Genomic DNA, 23,459 nt, shown 5'->3' on the forward strand with positions numbered 1-23,459 from the left:
AGCGGGGGGACGCGAACATTAACAAAAAAACACTGCAAAACAGCGGTCATTTCCGGTCAGAAGTGTTTACTCACGAATATATAATTGTCTGCCCTAAAACTCAACAATATCCTGCCCGTTATATAATTTCAAGGTTGATATCGTTAGCATCTTTACCTCGTCCCTCACATACCGATGACCAATTCCCCCCTTCTACTTAGTATTATGCCCGCCGCAAGGGACGTCTGGTCCGGTTCGGTACGCGACGTACCATGACGTCACGAATCGGTCTAGACAATCCCGGGGATCAACTTGTCCTGTGCGGGCGACTCAATCGACGATTGTACGAAGTGGTAAGTTTACAAATACCTCAAAATTCAACCATTTTCGTTCTTAAATATGTGAAACTGCGATGACCATGGCTTAGATCGTGACTGTGTGAAGAGTTTGAGTGTGATTTTATCTAGGAAAGATGTGATTCACACGTGAACGACCCTGCGATTGACGACCCAATTCGCCGTCGTTTTTTTTATGTTGATGTCCTTGAGTGGCAAACGTATCCATCGCGCTCTGTGTGTGTAGCGCCGAGAAACGCAAGTTGTGGGTGTACGACTTTTACAAAATCGACTTTCTTCATCTTCTTGTCGTTGCAGCCATATCGTATTTTCTTGCTTGAATAAACAGCTCTTTATGTTTGTGCTATTAACCAGAGCCGATGGCTAAAGATGGTATACAGTCATTGGTTTAGAAGAAGTTGATAACTCTCTCTGCATGATACAAAAAGACCATTTCTTTTAATTTGGACGTGCATAAAAAGTGGTGTTTCATTCCAAAAATGGACAGATTTAGACTTTTCCTACAATTTTTTCTTCATTCTAAATGAGACAGAATTAAATTTTCAATACATCTTTTATATCTAATGTGGTTTTTTAAAAAAAAGGAAAGAACTCCATATAGATCTACCCCTGCTAAATATTATTACACTTTCTATCTATCTCTCATTGTCTAACCCTATAAACCCTATCCATCTTTATATATTATATTATTAGTCTCTGAAGCATATCTATATATCTTTTTCTCCAATTTTAGTGTGGGGGCGGGGGGGGGGGGGGGGGGGGGAACATATGGAACTCTAGCCAAAAAAAAAAAAAAAACAATTTAGCTTTGACTCTGAAACAAACTTTTGAGATGTTCAATGATTTTTGATGAAGATTAAGAAGAAGAAATTGAAGAAGGAAAAAAAAAAAAGATGAGAAAGAAAAGAAAAGAAAAAAAAAGAAAAGAAGGATGAGAAATAGAAGAATAGAAAAAAAAAAAGAAGTGAAGAAAAGGAGAAGAAAAAAAAAGGAAGAAGGAGGAGGATCGAGGGCATTATTTTAAATATTAGACCAAGTAAGCTTATGACTCGTAGTTTCTGATTTACATTTAAGAAGGAAACAAAATGTTGAGGGGGTCCTATATTCCTGAAGTTAGGCTAGACTATGCTATCTCAAAGTTCTTGATAAAATTGCATAAATGTAGATGCTCAAAACAAGTTGGTAATTTTTTTGGGTGTGTACACAAACTTAAATGTTTTATCAAGTTGCCCAATTGTCTAGGTCCGGGCCTGAGAAACTTCTTTATTTTATGTCAAAACAACAAAATGATAAAAAAGGAGGTTGATTCAGACAGAAAAGGGAAGGGAGGGGGGGGGGGGGGGGGAGTAAAAAGGAGGAGGAACTACAAGAAGAGTGATTTGAAATAATACCCTGCCTAGCCCAAAAAGGCTTGCAGAAGAAAAGATGTATACATGCCTTTGAAATTGAAAGTGGGGGGTGGGGCAGAGTTTATTATGCTGTACCAATGCCATTATTGATAATGAAGCCTGCGTTGTGTGTCAACGTGCCCCTTCCCTTGTTCATAGACGCAGGTTATGTCAAGTGGAAAACACTCCGTCCCTCGGATAGGACGTTAAATGGAGGCCCCGTGTAGAGAAAAGTCACTACCTTCGCACGTTATAAGAACCCACTGCACTATTCGTAAAAGGGTAGGGGGCAACCCCGGTGTAGTGGTCCACCTGCACACACCCCCAGTATAGTTCGATAATACTCTGTAAAGATCCTCAAAAGGAAGAAGAAGAATAGTAGAAGTCTACTATAAAAAGGTATGTATGTATGTGTGTGTGTAGAGGTGGGGGGGGGGGGAGGGGTGAGCCCCCCCCCCCAGGTTCCTTGTTTCACAGCTAGCCATTCCCATTTTTTTGGGGGGGGGGGGGCTGAGGGTGTTTTGAATGCTTCCAAATGTTTTCTATATACCCCCTTATAATTATCTGACAACAATATGTTACAAGTATGCTGAACTTTTTTAAGCGTAATAATAGTACATGTAAAGACACTGAGCATTATTAAGTTGAATGTGGATGAACAGTGGCCATCTAACTGATTTAAGTAACATGTGTTTTATTGGGGGGCATCATCCAAAAATTCTTGCTTTTCGATGGCGTGTAACCATTGTAGTTTGCAGCACTTTAGATGTTCCGGACACAGCCTGTAACTATAGGCCCAGTAGAAGTGGTGGTTATTTTACCTGACTGCTAAGAAAGCATAAATGCTTGTTAGAAAGCAACCAGAAGACCGAAGGCTTAAGGTCCCCACTGAGGGACCTGGTAATGAGGATTAATGCCTTACCAAAGGGCACTAGCGCATCGATTTGGTTTCAAGCCCGGGTCGCCGGATTACGAGACCACTGCTCTACCAACTGAGCTATCACGCCTCTGATAGATCTAGAATCTGCTCAAGGCTTGAGAAATTTTGTTTTAGTGTGAAATTAGAGTCTTAATTAGCTTGCAATGCAGACAAAGAAAAGATTATAGGGGTAAGACAGAAAAATCCAAGGTGCAACATTCTCTAGTTGTAGATTTCATCATGATTATTACAATTATTATCATTAGTGACATTAGTATTATTTTGAGAATTACTATTTAATAATACTCATGCTCTGTCCATACTCTGTGCATGGCTTCAGGGTATGATATACAGGACAAGTTTTTAAAAATACAATTTGATTAGAATTTCATAGTTTTAAACTTAAAAGAGAATTGATTCAAGGCATACCATATTTGCAACCAAACGGTAAATAAAATATTGCTGTTAATTGGCAGGCACAACAAAAAGGGTGTTATCTCTGCTAAAGTATATGAGTTATTGTTCTTCTGCCTTCTGACTCTAAATTAACAGACAATATTTGCAGAGCAATGTAGTTTGTCTGTACGCTTTGGGATTTTTAATTTCTTATTTCATATTTTGAAAATCTGAAATGGTTGAGAAGAGAATGTGTAAGAGTCGAGTTGTAATGTACCAGGATATTCTTGTTTGTAATTGTACTGTTATGTGACCATGGACCGTATACCAGTACTTTGGACAAAATCCAGCCTATACTAGCTGTGCCTGTGAGGGTGGGACGCTTTCCCACGCCAGCACAAAACGCCTGAGTGAGTGTTCAAGAGGAAGGAAAGAGGGAAGCAGACGGGTTATTGGTCAAGCGGACTGCCCATTGGTCAAGTGGTCAATAGTCAGGATGACCCGTTTATAGCAGCTGTATAGTCCTTCAAGGCCATAGTGAAATGTGGCGGTTCTTTATAGCGAGAGCTATTGTTCCCCAGACAAATAGTCCTAAACCCCCCTATTGAAGCTACCTAGTATTAAGTAGAGAGTGCTATTCAGGGACCCTGACTTGAAAGGAGGCTTGGTATGATGTGGTCTACTTCTCAGACTCTCTAACAATGCTATTGTAGTAGTCTTTGGAGCATTCAGTCCCTAAAATTTAATTATGAAAATGTCCAAAGGTAGTACAGTGATACTTTGAACATGTATTTTTATAAAGTTTTGTATGTATTTTTATTTTGCTAACATTTTCATGTATACATTATTAGTAATAAAGAAGATTACTTTTTCTTTCTTTCAGGGAGTTCTTTAGTATGTAAAAGGTGTTAAAGCTTATCTGCCGTGGTTTACAGGAGAGATTAGACTGCCCTGCAAGGTCACTGGACAGGTGGTTATCTCATCAACTCAGCTCTCAGTTAACATAAGAAAAAGAGGATCATGGGGGACCAATGGTCACCGATTAGGCATTGTTTGTTATATAGAGGGCGCAAGTAGCTAAAAGTAGTGCAGTGGGCCTTTAAAAATGAGACATTAGGATTTTCTGGATACATGAAAGGAAATTAATTATGAAGATGTTTGTACAAAACCATGCACATCAATATGTACTGTAGCTGAGGCAAGGACTTTGAGAATTTTAATTTTTTTGTTGTTGGTATTAATGAAGATTAATGCCTTACCAAAGGACACAAGTGCATTTATTTATTTATTTATTTATTTATTACCGGTAGTCTTATTTTAGTAGGGCGGCTCCATCAGTAGTGAATGCTGAATTGCTTTTGAACCTGGGATCTACTGGTTGAAAGACCATTGCTCTACCACTGAGCCATATTGCGCCGCCTCAAATGATACGTACATGTATGATAAGTTATGTTACATTACGATGTGCTTTAGAGCCTGTCTGCACTAGTTTGGCCAGGGGAGATGAGACCTCCCCGCAAGGTCACTAACAGATGGTTATCTCATCAAATCAGCTCTCAATTAACATAAGAAAAAGGGGATCATGGGGGACCAACATGCACTGAGTAGGCATTGTTTGCTATAGAGAGGGCGCCAGTAGCTATAAGAAGTACAGTGGGGCTTTAAAAGAACAGAATGCTATCAATATTAATATTATTTTTGTGTGATAGACGATGATGTCATGATCTCCAATTTTTATCTTGTCTTTTTTTCTTTCTTCCAGTGGGTATCTGAACATTGCCCATCACCATGGGTAACTCACAGGGCCAGCTGAAGTCTTCTCGCTTCGAAGCCGCTCTTCATATGTCCATCGAGCAATCGCTTAGATCCAGTGCAGCAACTCCGCAACCCGTTTTCTCCCAGCTTTATCTAGATAAAGGTAAAATTTGATTTGGAAATTTGCGTTGCATGAGCTAGCTCTTTTTTTATTAAAAAAAAAAAATGATTGTAAGAAGATACAAACAGCCCCTTCCCCCAAAAGAAAACAAGAAAACATATATAGTAATACCCCCCATGAAAGAGAGAGAGAGAGAGAGAGAGAGAGAGAGATAGAGATAGATAGAGAGCGCGAGAGAGAGAAAGAGAGAGAGAGAGAGAAAGAGAGAGAGAGAGAGAGAGATAGAGAGAGCGTGAGAGAGAGAAAAAGAGAAAGAGAGTAATAATATACCGGTAATATAAGAAAAAAAAATAAGAAAAGAAAACACCCCATTCATGTACAGAAATAGAATTTTTTTTTTCCAAGAAAGAAACAACAGAATATGTAGAAATACCACCCCCCTCCCCGAGAGGGAGGGAGAGAGAGAGAGAGAGAGAGAGAGGAAGAAAACAGGAAGAAAAAAAAATATACATGTATTTTGATAAAAAGTAGTGTTAAAAGAGAGCAATAATATAATAATCATGATAAATAAAGAAAACAACCCCAAAATAGATGGAGGGTTAATGTCCAAGAAATATTTTTAAAAATTTTGAATATTTACCTCTTTTCTCCCCAAAGAAATTTGTCATTTTGAAATGACATAACAGTCTTGTGTTTCACCTTTATTTCAGAGGTTACATACATGTACCTACATGTACACCTGGAACAAATTTTGTTGACACAATAATCAAACTCTAATATGAAGAGGCCCTTGACCTCCATGTGGTATTTCATATCAGGAACTAAAGTTTATCTGGGCACTTGAAATTGACAATTTTGTTTGTACAGCTGTAAATATCCCAGTGAAGAGTGAGGAGTGAGAAAGAAATACAGGGTACAAAGACATTTGCCATCAAGTTAATGGACAATTATCGTTGAAAAAAAGAAAGATTTTCCATTAAAACAAAAATCCTTCAACAATAAAACATATTCATAACATGGAAAGATATTTATGGGAACAATGCAAAATATTGTTATGACAAACCATTGCAAAATATATTACGACTGTGCAATTTATTTTGTGTTAGGAAAATAACCCAGGTCATAGTATACAAGTTAAGCAAAGTTCAACCAAATATTTAATCATGATTTATTTATTGTTTTATTTATTTAGTTATGTATTTATTTACTTATTCATTCATTTATTCAATATCCAGGAACTCGACATCAAACAATAAAAAAATAGACAATGCAAGCATACGCAAATATTATTATAATTGTGATAATTTAAATAACAAAAGAAAAAAAGAAAGAAAAGAACAGGAACAACCAATGCGTGGGGATTAACCAAGATACATTTCAATTTCAAAAGGCTTTTAGTAGTTGTTGTTAAAACAAATGTTTTTAAAAATGTAGGGGAAATGCCCTTAATAGTGACCCCCTGTAGATCGAGCTAGATTTCCTGCCCCCACGAAAAGTCTTTCTTATTTGAACCAGTGCAAAAGTATACTGCACATAAAGATCACCTGCTTATAAAGACAACATGTCTTAGCTAACTTGGGTGATCGTTGTATGCAGGTTATACTGTAATTTAAAGGTAATACATATATGAACATATTGAAAGCATTATAATGCAATTTTACAATATTCAATGATCGTTGTCGCGGTTGAAATCGAGTCTAAAGTGATGAAATTGTAAATAATAAACTCTTTATGTTGTATAGCTCCCTCTCAAGATTTATATTACTTTAGCTTTAAAACAATGTTTCTTGACTACAATCGACCAATTTGCTATTCATGTTTGGAAATTATCTATCAGAACTGCATGTTCTGACCTACCATGGAATGGCCTTGGGCGCTATTTGAAATATTTGAAATTTATTGGGAGCACCTGTAAATTTCTCGAAAGCAGATGTTTTTTAGGAGCTAAATTTTCTAGTGCTTATATAAATAGCTTAGAAGCCAGGCAATATTTATTTCTTTTACCTGTTTGCCTACATGTACACTGTCAATAATCATATGTACAGTACATGTTCATGGCTATGTTGCCTCTAACAGTAAGTAATGAGAAATATTCAACAGGTATTTATATATTTTTTTGTGTTTTCCCAAGATATCAAGCCTAATGTGCGAGACATTGAGCCCCACGGGAGCTCCTCGGAGCCCAAGCGGAGGAAGGAATCCGTCTCATCCGTGTCCACCGAGAACAACAACAAGGAAACGATGCCTTCTACTTCTTCTTCCACCGCCCCCTCTCCAAAGACCCCCCTGGAACCTAGAACCAGTGGGAGCAGTTCTTCCTACGCCACGCCCCACCCAAAGACCCCCTTACCCAGCCCCCTAGGGCTGCACCCATCGGTGGTCCATCCTTCCCAGCCCGGTATCCCAACAGTCATGCTCCCATCACCAAGGCTACCTTTATCCCCCTATCTTCCAGCCCAAAGGTATTAAAGAGTTTTGATCTTAAATCCCCACCGCACTACTTATAGCTACTAGCGCCCTCTACTTGTATATAGCAAAAATAAAATCCCCTTTTTCTTATATGTGAATTGAGAGCTGATTTGATGAGATAACCACCTGTCAGTGACCTTGCCGGGAGGTCTAATTCCCCAGGGCAAACTAGTGCAGACGGGCTTTAAGCAAGGCATTTTATCTGCATTGCTACTCTCCACCAAGGTGTGACATGGCTACCCAGTAGAATTCAAGAGAACATTATTTTGATATGACATTGCTATTATGTAAAACATGTTATATAGATCTAAGTATTGTTCTTTTCACTTCTTTTGCTTTCTCTGTCATGATCATATTTGGCAATGGTTAAATACAGCAATGAGTAAAAAGAGAACTGTCATGAGTATACACATACATGTACATGTACATGTACCGGTATAAAGGATTACAGGTTAAAACTTATTGCTCTTCCAACATGTGGAAATGATATCTGTACTAATACGTATGATTGTAACCAACAACTCTTTTTTTCTCTCTCTGTGACTTCTGTTTGTCCAGATTCATCATACCAGGCCAGTATCCCGCCCACCCTCCACCCCCTCTCATCCAGCAGCCCCCATCCTCCTCCTCCTCCAGACCCGCCCAAGAGGCCCGCATCTCACAGTCTAGCATCCCACCCACCGTTTCCACGGCGCCCAGTTCCGCGTCCTCCTCTCGGACGACATCACCGCGGCTCATGAAGGATGAGAGCGTGTACAGGCGGGAGGAGATTGAGAACTCCAGCTTTTTGTATGGGGCGCTTACTCTTAGAGGCTGTCAAGAAGTTGGTATGTGGCTTCAAATAGGCTTCATGCTTTTTGTCCACTATTTAAACAGACTGAAACTTACTGGGGTCCTGTCTTGAAATATTTCGCTCTTAAAGAAAAAGTTGAGTTCTGGTCATGCAATTGCATTGTGAAAGAAATGGTGTGGAATCGATCAGAAAAAGTTGATCATGTAGCATATGAGTATTGGTGTGTAGTGCAAGGTTCTGGAATCATCAAAATGATAAGAAATTTTGCCCAGTCTTGGTAAAGTTACAAGCACTGTACACAAAAAAAAGTATATGGGACTACACAAACAAGTGGCATAAAAATCTGTCCAGATTTTTATGCAGTTACATATCATATTAAAGAGCCATGCTTTTCAGGGAACATTTTTTATCTGATGTTCTTCCACACTTGCATAATAACAATGATGAGGCTCACAAATTATTTTTCACCTCATCCCAGAACTCAACCTTCTCTTTAAGGATATCCCACCTTTTTATACCATGATTTTATTTCTATTCTTTTTTTACCCTAGCATGTATGCACAGATCTACATTCACATTGTTTTTTATTTGCAATCAGGGTTCTTACCAGTGTTTAACACATTTGGTGCAGATAGCTAGTTGGAGGGGGAGCTGAGAAATCCAGAACCAAGGATAAATTCTCCCTGACAAGGGTTCTGACAAGATTGATTAATTTGTCAGTGCCTATACTCTCAAAACTCACCTTTTCTCCCAATGATCTATGTGATATACTTCCTGTACTGTACTTTCTTGTCCTCTTTACATATATTTGTAAGCGCTATGGTACTTATTGTTTTTAGCGCTCCTAAATATTCAATATTATATTATTATTATATTATACTTCCAACCAAATTGTGAAATGTCTTTGGTCCTCCCCAAACACCCTTTTGGATATGCTGCAAAGGCTTATTTCACTCGGCTTGGACCAAGGATAAAATGAAGGTCCAGCAGAGCAGCTTGGTTTCACACTCAAATACATTTTCGATGCCAGTTCAAATTGAGAACTAAAAATTTATTTTCTCTAACAGGTTTTTGTCAGGCAGGATCTGACATCCGTCTGACAGAGCTCAGCGACAAACAGATAGAGGTACCCAAGGGTTTTGTTCTAGTAGGCACCAAGTCGCCTTACCTCCCAGAGAACATCCTGGTTGCAGCGGTGGATGCGAGGTTCCTCCCAGACCCCAACACCAATCTTGCTCTCCTAGGTGAGTGAACAAATGGTGATGATGATGGTGGTTGTGGTGGTAGTGGTAGTGGTGGTGGTGGTGGTGGTGGTGGTGGTGGTGGTGGATGTGGTGGTGGTGGTAGTGGTGGTGGCAGTGTCGGTGGTGGTGGTGGTGGTGGTGGTGGTGGTGGTGATGGTGGTGGTGGTGGTGGTGGTGGTGATGGTAATGATGGTGGTGATGGTGGTGGCGGTGGTGGTGGTGGTGGTGGTGGTGGTGGTGGTGATGATGATGATGATGATGATGATGATGATGGTGGTGATGGTAGTGATAATGATGATGGTGATAATGATGGTGGTGGTGGTGGTGGTGATGATAATGATGATGGTGGTGATGGTAGTGATAATGATGATGATGATAATGATGGTGGTGGTGGTGGTGGTGGTGGTGGTGGTGGTGGTCATGGTGGTGGTGGTGGTGGTGGTGTTGGTGGTGATGGTGATGGTGATGGTGATGGTGATGGTGATGATGATGATGACGATGATGACCATGACGATGATGACCATGATGATGATGATGATGTTGATAATATGATGATGATGACTATTATGATTCACAGCATGAATATAGTGTCCCATTTCTGTTAAAAAACATTCAAAGCAAACGATAATGATGATGGTGGTGGTGTTGGTGGTGATGATTATGTCTGTGATGATGATGCTGATAATAATGCTTGTGGTGATGATCCTGCTTATGGTGATGATACTGATAATGTACTGTAATTTATGATTATGGTGATGACAGTGATGATGATGGTGAAACGGATGGTGATAATGGTTTCACTTATTTTGTTTATTTGCGTTTTTTAATAACCCCTTTACATTCTTTGAACCCCAGGTTTCAGTGGTAACTGTGTGGGATGCGGAGAGAAGGGATTTCGATACTTCACAGAGTTCTCGCATCACATCAATCTCAAGCTCACAACCCAAGCCAAGAAGCAGAAGCATCTCAAGTATTACATCGTGCGCAACAAACAGGGCCACCTGGTCAGGGGGCCTAATATACCCTGGAAAGGTAAAGATAATGAATAATAAGAGGATTTTTATGTACACCCTTTAACCTTTAGAAGTGTCGTAGTCGAATAGTTTAAGCACTTGACTTGTAATTCAAAGGTCGTGGTTTGATCCCCGATACGACACTAATGTCCTTTGGCAAGGCATTAATCTTCATTTGCCACCTGGCAGGAGTTAATTCTTTGAAAAAATAGAGCGCTGTAATGGCAGCTAGGCTAAAGCAGGTAAAAATTAATGCGCCTCTGAATAGAATTTCTAGAAAGATGGCGCTATAGAAATGCCTATTATTATTATTATTGTTTGAACAATAATATGCATGTAACAATTCTCTATAGAAATTAATAGAGTTCATGCTTTACTATCAAAAACATTATCCTAATATTTCTGGGACTGTGAGAAATCGTGATGTCCATGTCTTAATGGTTTAGACTGTGCTTGTTTGATTTAATAAACCTAATTAATTAATGAAACACTCATTAGTAGGAAATTAATTGAGGCTATGTTATTTATGTCCTGATATATAGCTGCCAACTCCTTCTGAAGGGACGACACTTGATGATGACGATGTATACATGTGTAACTTGTTAAAAACATTTCAAACATTAAATTTCAATCTTTCTTTTTAAACGCCTCCCAGAATGCAGAAAGACCAACTATTCATCCACATCTGTCTACCATGGGGCTCTTTCACCGAGTATGGCAGGGCAAACATCAGGTACACTTAAAGAGAAGGTTGAGTTCTGGGAAGAGGTGAAAAATAATTTGTGAGCATTATCATTCTTATTATGCAAGTGTGGAAGAACATCATATAAGATATGTTCCCTGAAAAGCATGGCTCTTTAAATGCCTTCATATTCGAAATATGTCATGTAACATCGTAAAACTCGGGGGTAGGACTTTTACGCCACATGTTCGTGTAGTCCCATATACATCTTTCTGTGTACAGTGTTTGAAACTTACCAAGACTTGGCCAAATTTCTTATCATTTTGAGGATTCCAGAACCTTGCAATGCTCACAAATTCTTATATGCTAGATGATCAACCTTTTCTGGTCGATTCCACACCGATGCTTTCACAATGCAATCGCATGACCAGAACTCAACTCCATCTTTAATTTCCTCACTTCATCCGAGTGATAATCATATTCAGGTCTATTAAAGTCCTGTGAATTAGACACAACTCACTATGTCACTTCAAAGAAAAAAAGATAATGCTACATTTATCTAAACTTACTGTGCTGTGTAAATAAAGGTCAAGAAGAAAGACACTTCAATGCAACATCTAATTCGTGAATGGTTCATTTTAATTATTGAATTGGCATGGGTGCGCTTGTAAAATGGTGCCTGGCCAGAATAATCCCCAGGGAGCGGAGCTTGCGCACTATCATGGGTGGATTGGCAATTGAATCCAATGACCGATTACAATATAAAGTGCTTAGAAACGTAATATTAAGGGCTATGCTAATGTGACTATTATTGTTTCTTCATCATTGTATTGTGAAACTAATAAAATAGTGGGGAAAATGATCAGAATTTATGTTCGCACTCATCTGGTAGGACCTAACAATACATGAGCAACTAAAACCTTTGTCAAAATTCCTGTTCCTGAGATCGTAATCAAGAAGCCTAAATATGATGTGACATATTTTCCCCCTTTTCTTTTTACCTTTGGTGGGCTAAATGAACAGGTTCAATTGTACACAGACCTGTGTTTCACTAAGATTTTAAGTTTATAATCTCTAAGTTGGACTTAACATTTATGGAAAGCCATTAGCATCTTTGAAAATATTTAATAAAAATTATTTTTAAAAAGCGTAAAATGTTGATTCCAATCATTCATATTTTCTATTATCATGGGAGATTTCATGTTCTTGATGGTGAATTTATGAAAAGTCTAAATATTTGAAATTTTGCTTTTGAATATATTTAATTTAAAGGCTACAAATGGCTCTCCACTTAAAATCTTTGTGAAACACCGCCCTGTACTCACATTTGCTTTTTTCTGCAACAGTGATCGTAAGCCGACCAAACACTCTCACCCCCGGTAGCCAAGACTCTCCCCAACCCCGAACATCCCCATCAGCCAACATCAATCACTATGGCAACAGCGGCGTCGCTGGCCACACCAGCTCACCAGGCCAGGCTGGAGGAGAAGGGCTGGATCCTCACGGCGGGGCTGGAAGGATGCAGGCCTCGTCCCCGTCGTCCGGCGACGCCCATCCCCGGCCGGGGGAGTCGGAGTCGCCGAGCACGGCTCAGCAACCTCTGAAGAAGAGGAGGCGGTTTCACAGCATGGACGATGACAAGCTGCGTCCTGGGCAAGGTAATGGACTGTTTGCTGAAGAGCTTTCAAATTAAGCCAGTTCATACCGGTAGTTGTGGTCTGAGCATGAGCAGATAAAGGTCATTGCAGACCAAATTGTGAAATACACAGGGACAAAATACTGGATACGTGCTCATGAAAGTTATGTAATCATTATTCATTTACGCACAAGCAGTATTCTTTGAAAAGGGGAAACAAAGGCTATTTATGTAGCACCTCCATCACTGTAGGAGTGATTATTTCAAATTGTACAAAGTGGGACCTCGACATGTTTTAAAGATCTGTGGATATTCGGGGTCATTTGGGACATGTGCTAACCGGGAACTGGTCTATTTAGAGGAAATAGCTTCTGGTTTGATATGCAAACAATTAAAAGCCTTAAAAGGGGAAGTTTACCCCGATATTAAGTCGTTTTTAAGAATTATTAAACAAAAATCAGGTCAGTGATAGTTTGAGGAAATTCTGTTGAAAAATAAGAATCAATCACAAATTGGCAACTGTGTTGCGTATCTTGCGAGCTCCCATCCCAACTTTCATTTTTTTCGTTATTGATGATGGAATAGTTTCTTCTCCATACATAGGTTGCAAACAAAATTATTTGCGATGATTATATTTAATTGTATATATGATTTGAAATAAAAACTTGCTTAAAGTCATAGTGAGTTCAGACATGTCCATCTATATTCTTTCAATTTTTCATTTTCCATTTTTGGTTTCTGCAGAACAATCGCGCCCCACCCACCACCTCAAGCGGGCCTCCATTCCCACCCTGCCCCCACCCGCCCTCATGCACCCACCCAACTTCGTGCCCCCTCCCGTCCAGGCCGCGGTGCAGGACTGCACCTTCGTGCCGCCGGGCCTGGCCGAGGCCTGCGGCACCAAGATCATCATCCTGGACTGCAGCGGCAACCTGCCGGTGTTCCACGGCAACATGATGGATATCCTGGTCAGCGTGCAGTTCAGGGACAGCCTCAAGCCGAGGCAGCACATCTCCCCGCACCTGGCTGAGAGTCTGGGGCTGGTCGGGGTCCAGAGTATGAACTTTGAGACCATGGCTCTGGTGATGATCCAGTACATTGTCCAGCTTGGTGAGTCTAGTCGCCCCTATCACTTTCTTGCCAAAAGAACATATTCTCTAGAAATTCTTTCCCATCAAACATGCTACAGTGTGTGTAAATGATACAGGTAACATCTTGCAATTCAAGTATTCAAGTATTTTGTAAAGCCTTTTTAAAGGTATCGGGTAACTATGTCTCGGATTCTGAAACAAAATCCTGGATTCAGCTCATGCTCATGACTTTTACAAGCCCGATCGCTTGTCTGATTATCAAGATATTTATGGTTGGAAATAGAAATCAAATTTCAGTTTTCCTAATGGTTTTTATAACACTTCAGTCTATTGGGGAAAATAAGTATGGTAAAACCGGTCACTCAAAGATTTTTACTTTTTTGAGTCACTTCATGATCATTTTAAAGTGCAATTTTGTTGAGGGCTTCAATATTACACCATATCACATACACTGATAACATGTAAGGCCAGGCATCTCAGATTTAACATTGTTAAATGATGTCTGTAAAAAGACCGAATATTTTGATTATTCTTTGTTGTTCTACGTACCAGGGGACGAGGCACCCACGAAGGGAGAGCTCGACGCTGCGATGCTACGAGCGAGACAGGATACCTCTATCAAGGACCACCCGGGCCAACATAACATTCCGCAGTTTACGACCGTTGCTCCTGCACAGCTCCCTCTGCTGGCCAAACTGGCCGTGGCCTCCTCCAATGGGCGTGTCAAAATCCTGATTGCGCAGGTGAGGATAAACTAATGTTTTTCGTAACTCAAGAATAAAAGGTGGAATGGTTGAAATAGGGCTTTTGTTGAATACTGATAGATGTGAGCTTTAAAGGGAAAGTCCACCCTGAAATTAAGTTAGTTTTAATAGGAGTAGAAAAATGAGAGAAACAAGTCAGTGAAAGTTTGAGCAAATTCCGATTAAAAATAAGGAAGTTAGGATTTTTGAAGTTGTGATCAATCAAACGTATCATGCGAGCTCAACTTCCATTTGCTCAGTACTAAAAAAATCTAAAATTTTCATTTTCCCTCAAGAAAAATTTCAACCATACATGCACCCTAAATATAATAATTGCAAATATGTTTCTATACTCCCCCTGCAAGGAACAAATATATATTCCGTCATCAATAACGAAGAAAACATGATTTTATGGAATATTATGCACAAAGCAAATGAAGGGGAGCTCGTATGATAAGTCACAGAGTTGCCAATTTGTATTTGATTGATCACAACTTCAATAATTCATAACTTTCTTATTTTCATTCAGAATTTGCTCAAACTTTCACTCACCTGATTTTCTTATTATTCTGCCTCTATCGAAACAAACTTATTTTGGGGGTGGACTTTCCCTTTAATATATCACATTCTTAAGAAAGATAAGTCAGGACAAATCAAATTTTCAAATATATTAAACAAACTAAAAAGGTAAGGTGGTAAGGTATATGAATAATTTAGTTGATAACTGCATTTATACAGCTCACTCCCAGATCCTAATCAAATGATTGGTCATGGGCGGTCACGTGTGATTCATTTACTTAGACTATATTGCACGCTTTTTCAGTGCATGTACATGATGTGTAGTAGTGTGCGTAAAATCCCTAATACTGTGTGTGCATGAGCCTATTCGTGCACTATGCATAATTGGATAAAGAGGTAAGTGCGCTTACTATATCTATGTTTGCGCACTAAATTTAGCCTTTTTAAACTTGAGATTTATTTGTCAGCCATACTTTAATGTCACGAAACAATCTTGAATGAATTCTCTTTACATCAAATACCAAGGATCTAGGAGTTTCGTTGTATAAAACAAATGATGCATGTTTTCATTCGTTCATTAAACGACCTATCTGCCCTCGTTGATGCTGTGTGTATCTATCGCACTCAGCCTAACGGCTTAACGGCTTCGTGCAATAGATACACACAGCCTCAACTCGAGTGTGGATAGATCGTATAATGAACTCATGCGCATGCATCATTTGTATAATAGCACTACATCTCTTTCTACAGGCTTCCATCGCAGAGGGTTTGAGTGATATGCTGAAATGGCTTGCCACCATGTCAAAGGAGGCAGTTCGCCCCAAATACGTAGTGGTCATTCATGTGTCTAGACAACGAGGGACAGAGTTCTGCGTTGCTGTCGTAGGTAAGGATCAGGCCTGATAATTTACCTGATTTCAATCGGTTTTAAATCGGGGGAGGGGGGAATGTTGTAAGATGCCACCCCCCCCCCCAGAATCCTCTTCTTTTTTTTTTTACTCAAGGGGGTGTGGTTGAGGGGAATTTTTAGTGCTCTCTATCACCCCTGAAGGATTTACTTGGTAAAGAAAAACAAAGTCAGAATTTTGTTGGGACCAGCAGGATTTGAATCTGCCGTTAACTGCTTTCTTGGCAGCAATTAACTCTACCACCATGGCCAGTCATTATGAACTGGAAACAAATACCTCAGCTCTCGTGACTAATTGTGACTTATTAATTGTCACCAGTCCAGGACACCAGGACAATAGCTTCGGATGATTTACCTCCTCGGAGTAATTTCAATTTGTAAGGACATTTTTGGCTTACATGCAACCAGTAATTGAAAAACAAGCAGATGATGGCTAGGTTCAAATCCAGCTGGTTCCATTTTTTTTCCTGACTTGTTTTTCAATTACAAGATAATAATAATAATAATATGTCTTGTTTACCCAGGGTAGCCTCATCAGTATTCATACTGTTCTCCAAGAGGGCCCTGCAATCATATTATTACCCCAGGCAACAGATTCAGGCTTGCCCGCACACAATGTATGCACATTCTCCACTCCCTAGGGAGCATTCCAGCCAGGGCGTCATTTTTACAAGCGCTCACTTGCTAATCTAAGCACATTAGCTTTCGCATCCTAACGGGGTACCCATTTAACACCTGGGTGGAGATCAAGCACACAATCTTTTTTTTACTGGGTGCAATCTAAAAATTTCTGTCATGACTGACATATATACTTGTACTAGCTAACACACTGCTGTATTTTTGCAATTTAACAAAAGTTCTAGGCACAAAGAGTCATTGTTGAATGTTGACAATTAAAGTTTCATGTCACAAAAGTTTGTGGTTTTACGTACATCACCACTAATATCACTACATCTGCAAAGAGCGTATAGTGTATTCCCACCTGTTTGTTTTTGTGTTAATCAGGTAGCAACCAGGTGCGTGCAATCACAGAGTCAAAGCTCTCAACCGCAGAGACATTCAAGGAGATCAGTTATGAGATCATCACGGGCAAGATGCAGCTGCTCGATAGCCACTTCTTCAAGAATAGTCCTGGTAAGTCATCGGTTCCCGCTTGAGGCTTGACCATTACCCGGGTAGTCTGGTCAATCACAGATTTTGAATTGAAGTTTGTTGTTCAAGCTTACAATGAGGCCAAAAAATACTGGAGAATTTATGAGTTTATCGCGGGCAAGATGCAGCTCTTTGATAGCCACTTCTTCAAGAATAGTCCTGGTAAGTCATTGGTTCCCCCTTGACCGTTAGTCTGCGTGGTCAGTCACAGATTTTTAACTGAAGTTTGTTATACAAGCTTACAATTATAAGGCCAAAAAATGCTTAAGAATCTTTTAGATTATGAAGGGCAAGATGCAGCTCCCGGAGAGCCACTTCTTCAAGAATAGTCCAGGTAAGTCATCTGCTCCCCCTTGACCATTAGTCTGCATGGTCAATCACAGAGCTTACAATGAGGCCAAAAAATACTTAAAGGGGAATACCGAACAAACATAAATATACGCCCTTTTCAAGCTTAGTGCATGAAAAACACAAGAACGTTTAGCTTATCACTTTAGAAGGTTGCGTTTAGGAGAACGGCTACTTTGAAAATCGTATTATAAACCTTAAACCATGTCTAATCGCAAGTTTTGCGAGAATATATGTGTGAATATATATTCCACAGGAAAGACACGTTGTCTCGTCAGTTTACACCCCCTTTAACAACAAACTATTTTCTTGCTCTCACTCTTTCTGTTTCAGCTGGACATGACATTGATGCTCTCCTGGAGAGCTTCTCGGCCAGTCTCGGAGGAGAGGTGTTTATTCCATTCGATGGAGACATCCTACAGAAGACCCCAGAATCAGTAGCACAGGATATGATTGTTATTTCTAAAGGTAATTAGTAGCAGTCTATTGGCAAGTAAACCCAGACGTTTTGTGTCCGGACAGGCGTATCCGAATGTGTATCCGAATGGTTGATTTAAAACAGCAATTTGAAGAAGTTTACAAACAATATTTCATAACTTTTCTAAGGCTTATGTTGGACAATATAAAGGAAAAATATTCATAATGGGTAGTACTATTTGATAAACATTTTTCGTTCAATCGAAAGGCAAAAGTGAAGGCTTTATGTTTGTTAAGTGTCCAAACACCCAACCCGCCCGCCCCCCCCCCCCATCCTACATTTTATTTGTAAATTTTCAATAAGGGAGTTTAGAGATACAATCTGCGCATGGGTAGCTAAAGGTCATTTGTACCAAAAAGGTAAAACCCACAGAGATGAATACTGGATATGCGCTCATGAAAGTTATATAACATTATTCATTTATGCACCAACGGTACATTCTATGATACGCAGGTGGAAGTATTCTTTTCAAGAGGGCAAACAAAAGGTATTCATGAAGCACATCTAGGACTTTGGCAGTTATTATTCTAACATGCTCAAAGTGGAACTTCTCCATGTGTAAAAGATCTGTGGATATTTGGGGTCATTTGTACCATGTGCTATCTGTAAACTCCCTTATAAGCCAGGGCAGTGGATGCATGTGCTTATGAATGTACAGTACACAACACAGATCATGTATTTATTTTGTTTTTGTGAAACGGGGATTGTGCTCCACTAACTAGCTCCCCCTGAGCACTACATGTGCTGCTCATGTTTTGTTTCAACCAAGCTATAGTGCGTTTGTCTTTGGTATTTTTTCCTCATGGGCTTTTGATTTTGTGTTGGTCTCTTTATACACTACAGTACGTGTCAATTTCTATCCTTGAAAACATTTTTTTTTGGGGGGTAAAATAAAATTGTTTTACACCCTTCCACAGGGTTCCTATATCATCACAAATAGACGTACCAGTAAAAAAGAAAGTATACAAAATGTTGGTACTACCTGTATGATTTCATATTCCTATTTGCTATCTCTTGCCAGACTGAAACACATGAAAAGCTTCCATGGATTACGAACTGTATTCTATGTAAATTTGCATATTCTTTTTGCCTTTCAAATTTGCAAGGTTGAACAGGTCCCATTTGTATGATGTAAACAGTTGGACAGGCTTTATTTTTATGGCAGTACTACAGTCAAACCTGTTTTAGTGACCAACTGTCTACAAAGATCCCCTGTTGTTTCCCTTGAAAAAGGTTTCTCATTGAATCATGTACTAAAGAAACCTGTCCACAAAGGCCACTGTTTGTGTTTCCCTTGGGCGATCGCTATAGACAGGTTTGACTGTATTACTAAATTCTTTGTATCTTTGATGCTTTTTCTTTTAGATCAACCAGAACCCATGTTCACCCTTCATCAGGCCCAGATCACTGCAGCCATGAAGATCCTGTCCCAGGTCTGTACCATCGCAGACTCTGACCAGATGGCCCTGGACCTGGGCCGCTTCATACAGGTCCATCTCCTCATCATCGTCCCACCCTCCAAGGCCCTCTATAGTCAGACACTGACCAGACTTGTTCAGTCAAGTAAGTCGAAGACGAATAAGTGATGATGATGATTACAATGATGGTGATGAGGATTACAATGATGACGATGATGGTGATGGTGATGGTGGTGATGATGAATTTGTTGACCTGGAAAGTGGAGTAACATGTTAAAGAGTACTCTTTCAGTTGAAACATTATTTACATTTAATGAAGTGCCTTATTGTGAGTAAAAAAGAAAGGGACACTTGTCCAAGTGTGTTCCCCAAAACTTTGCCTAATGAGCATGTATGTTATTTCATTCATTTGGAGCCAGTAGTATGCTAATTCATAATTAAACACAGCTTTAATTTCAATTCTTCTGGCTCCTAAAGTGAATGATTAATTGTTGTTTACCCCCTTCCCCCATTAAACAAAACAAATCCCCTGTTGATGTCCTCAGTGGACACATTTAGTATGAATGGTTCCATTTTCTTAAAGGGATTGGGTATCTTTGTCTCAGATTCTGAAACAAATCATGGATGTAGCTCACGCTGCAATCATGATTAGAAACCTTTAGGTCAGTTAGGAACCCCATGACTTCTACAAGCCCATCGCCTGTCTGGTTATCAAGATATTTATGATTGGAAATCGAAATTTAAAAATCTGTTTTCCTAAAAGTTTTTATAAAACTATTAGTCTATTAGAGAAAATGAGTATGGTAAAACCGGTCAGTCAAAGATTTTTACTTTTCTGAGGCACTTCATGATCATTTTGAAGCGCAATTTTTGTAGGGCTTCAATATTACACCATATCACAGACACTGATGACACGTAGGGCCATGTGTCTCAGATTTAACATTGTTATACGATGCCTTTAACCCCCCAATCTTTCTTCCGCCATTTTTAGACCTTCTGGTGGACCTGGGTCTGGTGACCACTAACGATGCCAAGTCTGCTGAGCCTTACGTGATGCAGTGCGACAGTGCAGCAGAGAACCAGGCCAAGTTTGACCTGTTTATCAACAAGGTCAAGACCATGCCTCACACTTTGTTTGTTCTAGTTCAGGACCAAGCCCATCTTGATGTTAGGTGAGTTTCCAATCATAATTATATTGATAATCAGACAGGCGATCGGCTTGTAAAAGTCATGGGGTTCCTGACTGACGTAAAGGTTTATAATTATCATTGCAGCATGAGTTAAATCAAGGATTTTTATGCCTCCGCCACCGAAGGTGGTACCAGAGGCATCATGTTTTTGGGTTGTCCGTCCGTACATCCGTACGTCCGTACGTCCGTCCGTACGTCTGTCCCGTTTGACCGTTATCACAATATCTCAAGAACCATTTAAGATTTAAACTTAAGACTCGGGAATAGTATTTATCACCATAGGAAGACGATCTGATTAGATTTTGGAGTACGTAGGTCAAAGGTCACAGGTCACAGAGGTCAACTTATGAAATTCCATACATTGAGATTGTTATCATGATATCTCAAGAACCACTGGAGAATTTTCACTTCAAACTTAATGATAGTATGTATCACCATATCATAATATCTCAAGAACCACTGGAGATTTAAACTTCAAACTTAATGATAGTGTGTATCACCATAGGAAGACAATCTGATTAGATTTTGGAGCACGTAGGTCAAAGGTCAAGGGTCACAGAGGTCAACTTATGAAATTCCATACATTGAGATCGTTATCGCGATATCTCAAGAACCACTGGAGAATTTTCACTTCAAACTTAATGATAGTATGTATCACCATATCATAATATCTCAAGAACCACTGGAGATTTAAACTTCAAACTTAATGATAGTGTGTATCACCATAGGAAGACAATCTGATTAGATTTTGGAGCACGTAGGTCAAAGGTCAAGGGTCACAGAGGTCAACTTATGAAATTCCATACATTGAGATTGTTATCATGATATCTCAAGAACCACTGGAGATTAAAACTCCAAACTTGTTTAAATTGCTCTATGGCGGAGGCATCATTTTCGACTGCGCGCAGTCAAAATTCCATCTAGTTTTAGAGGATCTAAGACAAAGTTACCGGATCCCTTTAATAAGTTTTCCTGACTCTTCTGCCTCATCGTATAAACCTATAAAGAACATAAAAAAATGTATTTTGTCTTTTTCAGGGTGGCAACTACCGGCCAACAAGCCTCTGCCGGGGGCTTTGCTCACAGGTATGTGAACAGCCACGGCGTCCTCGACGCGCCCAACCTCCTGACCCTGCACATCAGCAGCCAGCCCTACAGCCTACAGACCAAGAAATCTAGGATTGCTCCTCATAATGAGATCCCCATGCCCGTCTCTGTGCCACACGCAGCCACCATGCCGGACCAGGTAATATGATGCAACGCAGCATTTGTTTCTATCTATCTATCTATCAGGGTATAGTTCATCCAGACGTTGGACAAAGCCCTCCTCATAACAGGTCCATTCTCTTCTGTCTCTAGCTATCCTAGTCCAAACAGCCGTTCCCATGTACGATGCTAGGTCATCTCTCTATCTTCTGTTCTGCCTTCCTCTTCTTCTCTCTCCCATCCTTGGTTGCCATTCTGTTAAACTATTTGTCCATCTATTGTCGTGGAGTCTTGCTACATGCCCAGCCCATCTCCACTTTGATTCTCTGACTTTCAGCATTCGTTTGATGTTTGACAATGATGATTGTTTTACCTGACTGCTAAGAAGCATGTACAGTGAGACCTGGGGGGTGTTTCTCAAAGACTAAGATCGACTTTAAGTTGGACTTAACTATGGCAGGCTGTTCGTGCCACTATAGATCCTCTTACCATTCCTGACATTGGTTTCTCAAGGCACATACAAATCATGGTCACAAATCTACAAAATTTACATTTTTTTGATAATTCATTATTGAAGGAAGAAATATTATCTAAATATCATAATGGTGAGAGCAACCAGTGGCATGAACGGCCTGCCATAGTTAAGTCCAACTTATAGTCGATCTAAGTCTTTGTGAAACACCCCCCTGCTCTAGCAACCACCTGTATGGAAAGACCACTTTTTTGTTTCCCTTGAAACTGGTTTCAAATTGAAAAGATAAAGACCACCTGCCTATAAAGACCACATTTCATGTTACCATTGAGCGGTCTTTATATACAGATTTCACTGTATGTGCTTGTAAGTAAACAACTAGAGGACCAATGGCTTTAAGTCTTCTCAAAGGGACTTGGCAAATAATGAGGATCAATGCTTTATCAAAGGGCACAAGTGATTCGACCTGGTTTCGGACCAGGGACCTCTCGGTTACGAGTCGACCACTGCTCTACAAATGAGCCATCGCTATGCTCAGGCAAGAGTAAAAGAGCTTCTCGTACAAAATTTATGTTTGTATACAGTTTTTTAGAAGTTATGTTAAAGGGAGTGTGTCATGACCTGACTATGTGTATTTCGCGTGGGCCTACTCGGGGCAAATCCGGTATAATACGACTACGAACGACGCAACCGCAGCATTCACGTGCATGCAACATACGCGAAACCGGACAACTTCGGTCTGTTTTGCAAGGCTAGCGCATGCTGACCCAGTTAATCAAGTCCATTTGTTTATGTGCAGTTGTCCCAAAGAAAACATACATGTAGATGGCATTAACCAGTATTTGCCATGATAAACTCCCATTAACCGTACCGTTTCAATTTTTCTCGTAGACGGATTCTGACGCGCCGCTCACCTACTTCGGAATAGAGAAATACAGGGAGACTCTGAAGTGGAGTAACAGGATGCCCTTGCTGCAGAGCGATGATGGATATGAAACAATGGCTGATTCCCTCACAAAGAGGTAAGATGAGCATGAAATGATAACAATTTGAACTACATTGCCAACAGGTTTTTTATCTATTTTATTTTCTTCTTTTAGATTTTAAAGGCATCATTTAACAATGTTTCCAGTTTTAAAAAATCTGAGATGCATGACCCTACTCGTAATCAATGTCTGTGATAT

At 39.8% G+C, this 23,459-nt stretch overlaps 1 protein-coding gene across 3 annotated transcripts in view; it reads left to right on the forward strand.

Annotated features, from left to right (window-relative positions):
• The first annotated feature begins 206 nt into the window (after window positions 1–206).
• Window positions 207–23,459, forward strand: part of LOC580469 (GREB1-like protein) — a 54,257-nt gene continuing 31,004 nt past the window's right edge. For all 3 annotated transcript variants that reach the window (XM_030983211.1, XM_030983212.1, XM_030983213.1), the window contains exons 1-17: window positions 207–332; window positions 4,801–4,956; window positions 7,046–7,376; window positions 7,942–8,210; window positions 9,244–9,420; window positions 10,276–10,452; window positions 11,089–11,166; window positions 12,462–12,773; window positions 13,496–13,861; window positions 14,395–14,585; window positions 15,855–15,990; window positions 17,017–17,145; window positions 17,845–17,979; window positions 19,355–19,552; window positions 20,399–20,579; window positions 21,636–21,843; window positions 23,167–23,297. In XM_030983211.1, coding sequence (XP_030839071.1) covers window positions 4,827–4,956; window positions 7,046–7,376; window positions 7,942–8,210; window positions 9,244–9,420; window positions 10,276–10,452; window positions 11,089–11,166; window positions 12,462–12,773; window positions 13,496–13,861; window positions 14,395–14,585; window positions 15,855–15,990; window positions 17,017–17,145; window positions 17,845–17,979; window positions 19,355–19,552; window positions 20,399–20,579; window positions 21,636–21,843; window positions 23,167–23,297 — 3,149 coding nt within the window. In that variant the 5' untranslated portion in view covers window positions 207–332; window positions 4,801–4,826. The remainder of the gene's footprint in view (window positions 333–4,800; window positions 4,957–7,045; window positions 7,377–7,941; window positions 8,211–9,243; window positions 9,421–10,275; window positions 10,453–11,088; window positions 11,167–12,461; window positions 12,774–13,495; window positions 13,862–14,394; window positions 14,586–15,854; window positions 15,991–17,016; window positions 17,146–17,844; window positions 17,980–19,354; window positions 19,553–20,398; window positions 20,580–21,635; window positions 21,844–23,166; window positions 23,298–23,459) is intronic.

This window comes from Strongylocentrotus purpuratus, unplaced genomic scaffold (genome assembly GCF_000002235.5).
Source record: "Strongylocentrotus purpuratus isolate Spur 01 unplaced genomic scaffold, Spur_5.0 spur5_scaffold_13, whole genome shotgun sequence".
NCBI lineage: Eukaryota > Metazoa > Echinodermata > Echinoidea > Camarodonta > Strongylocentrotidae > Strongylocentrotus > Strongylocentrotus purpuratus.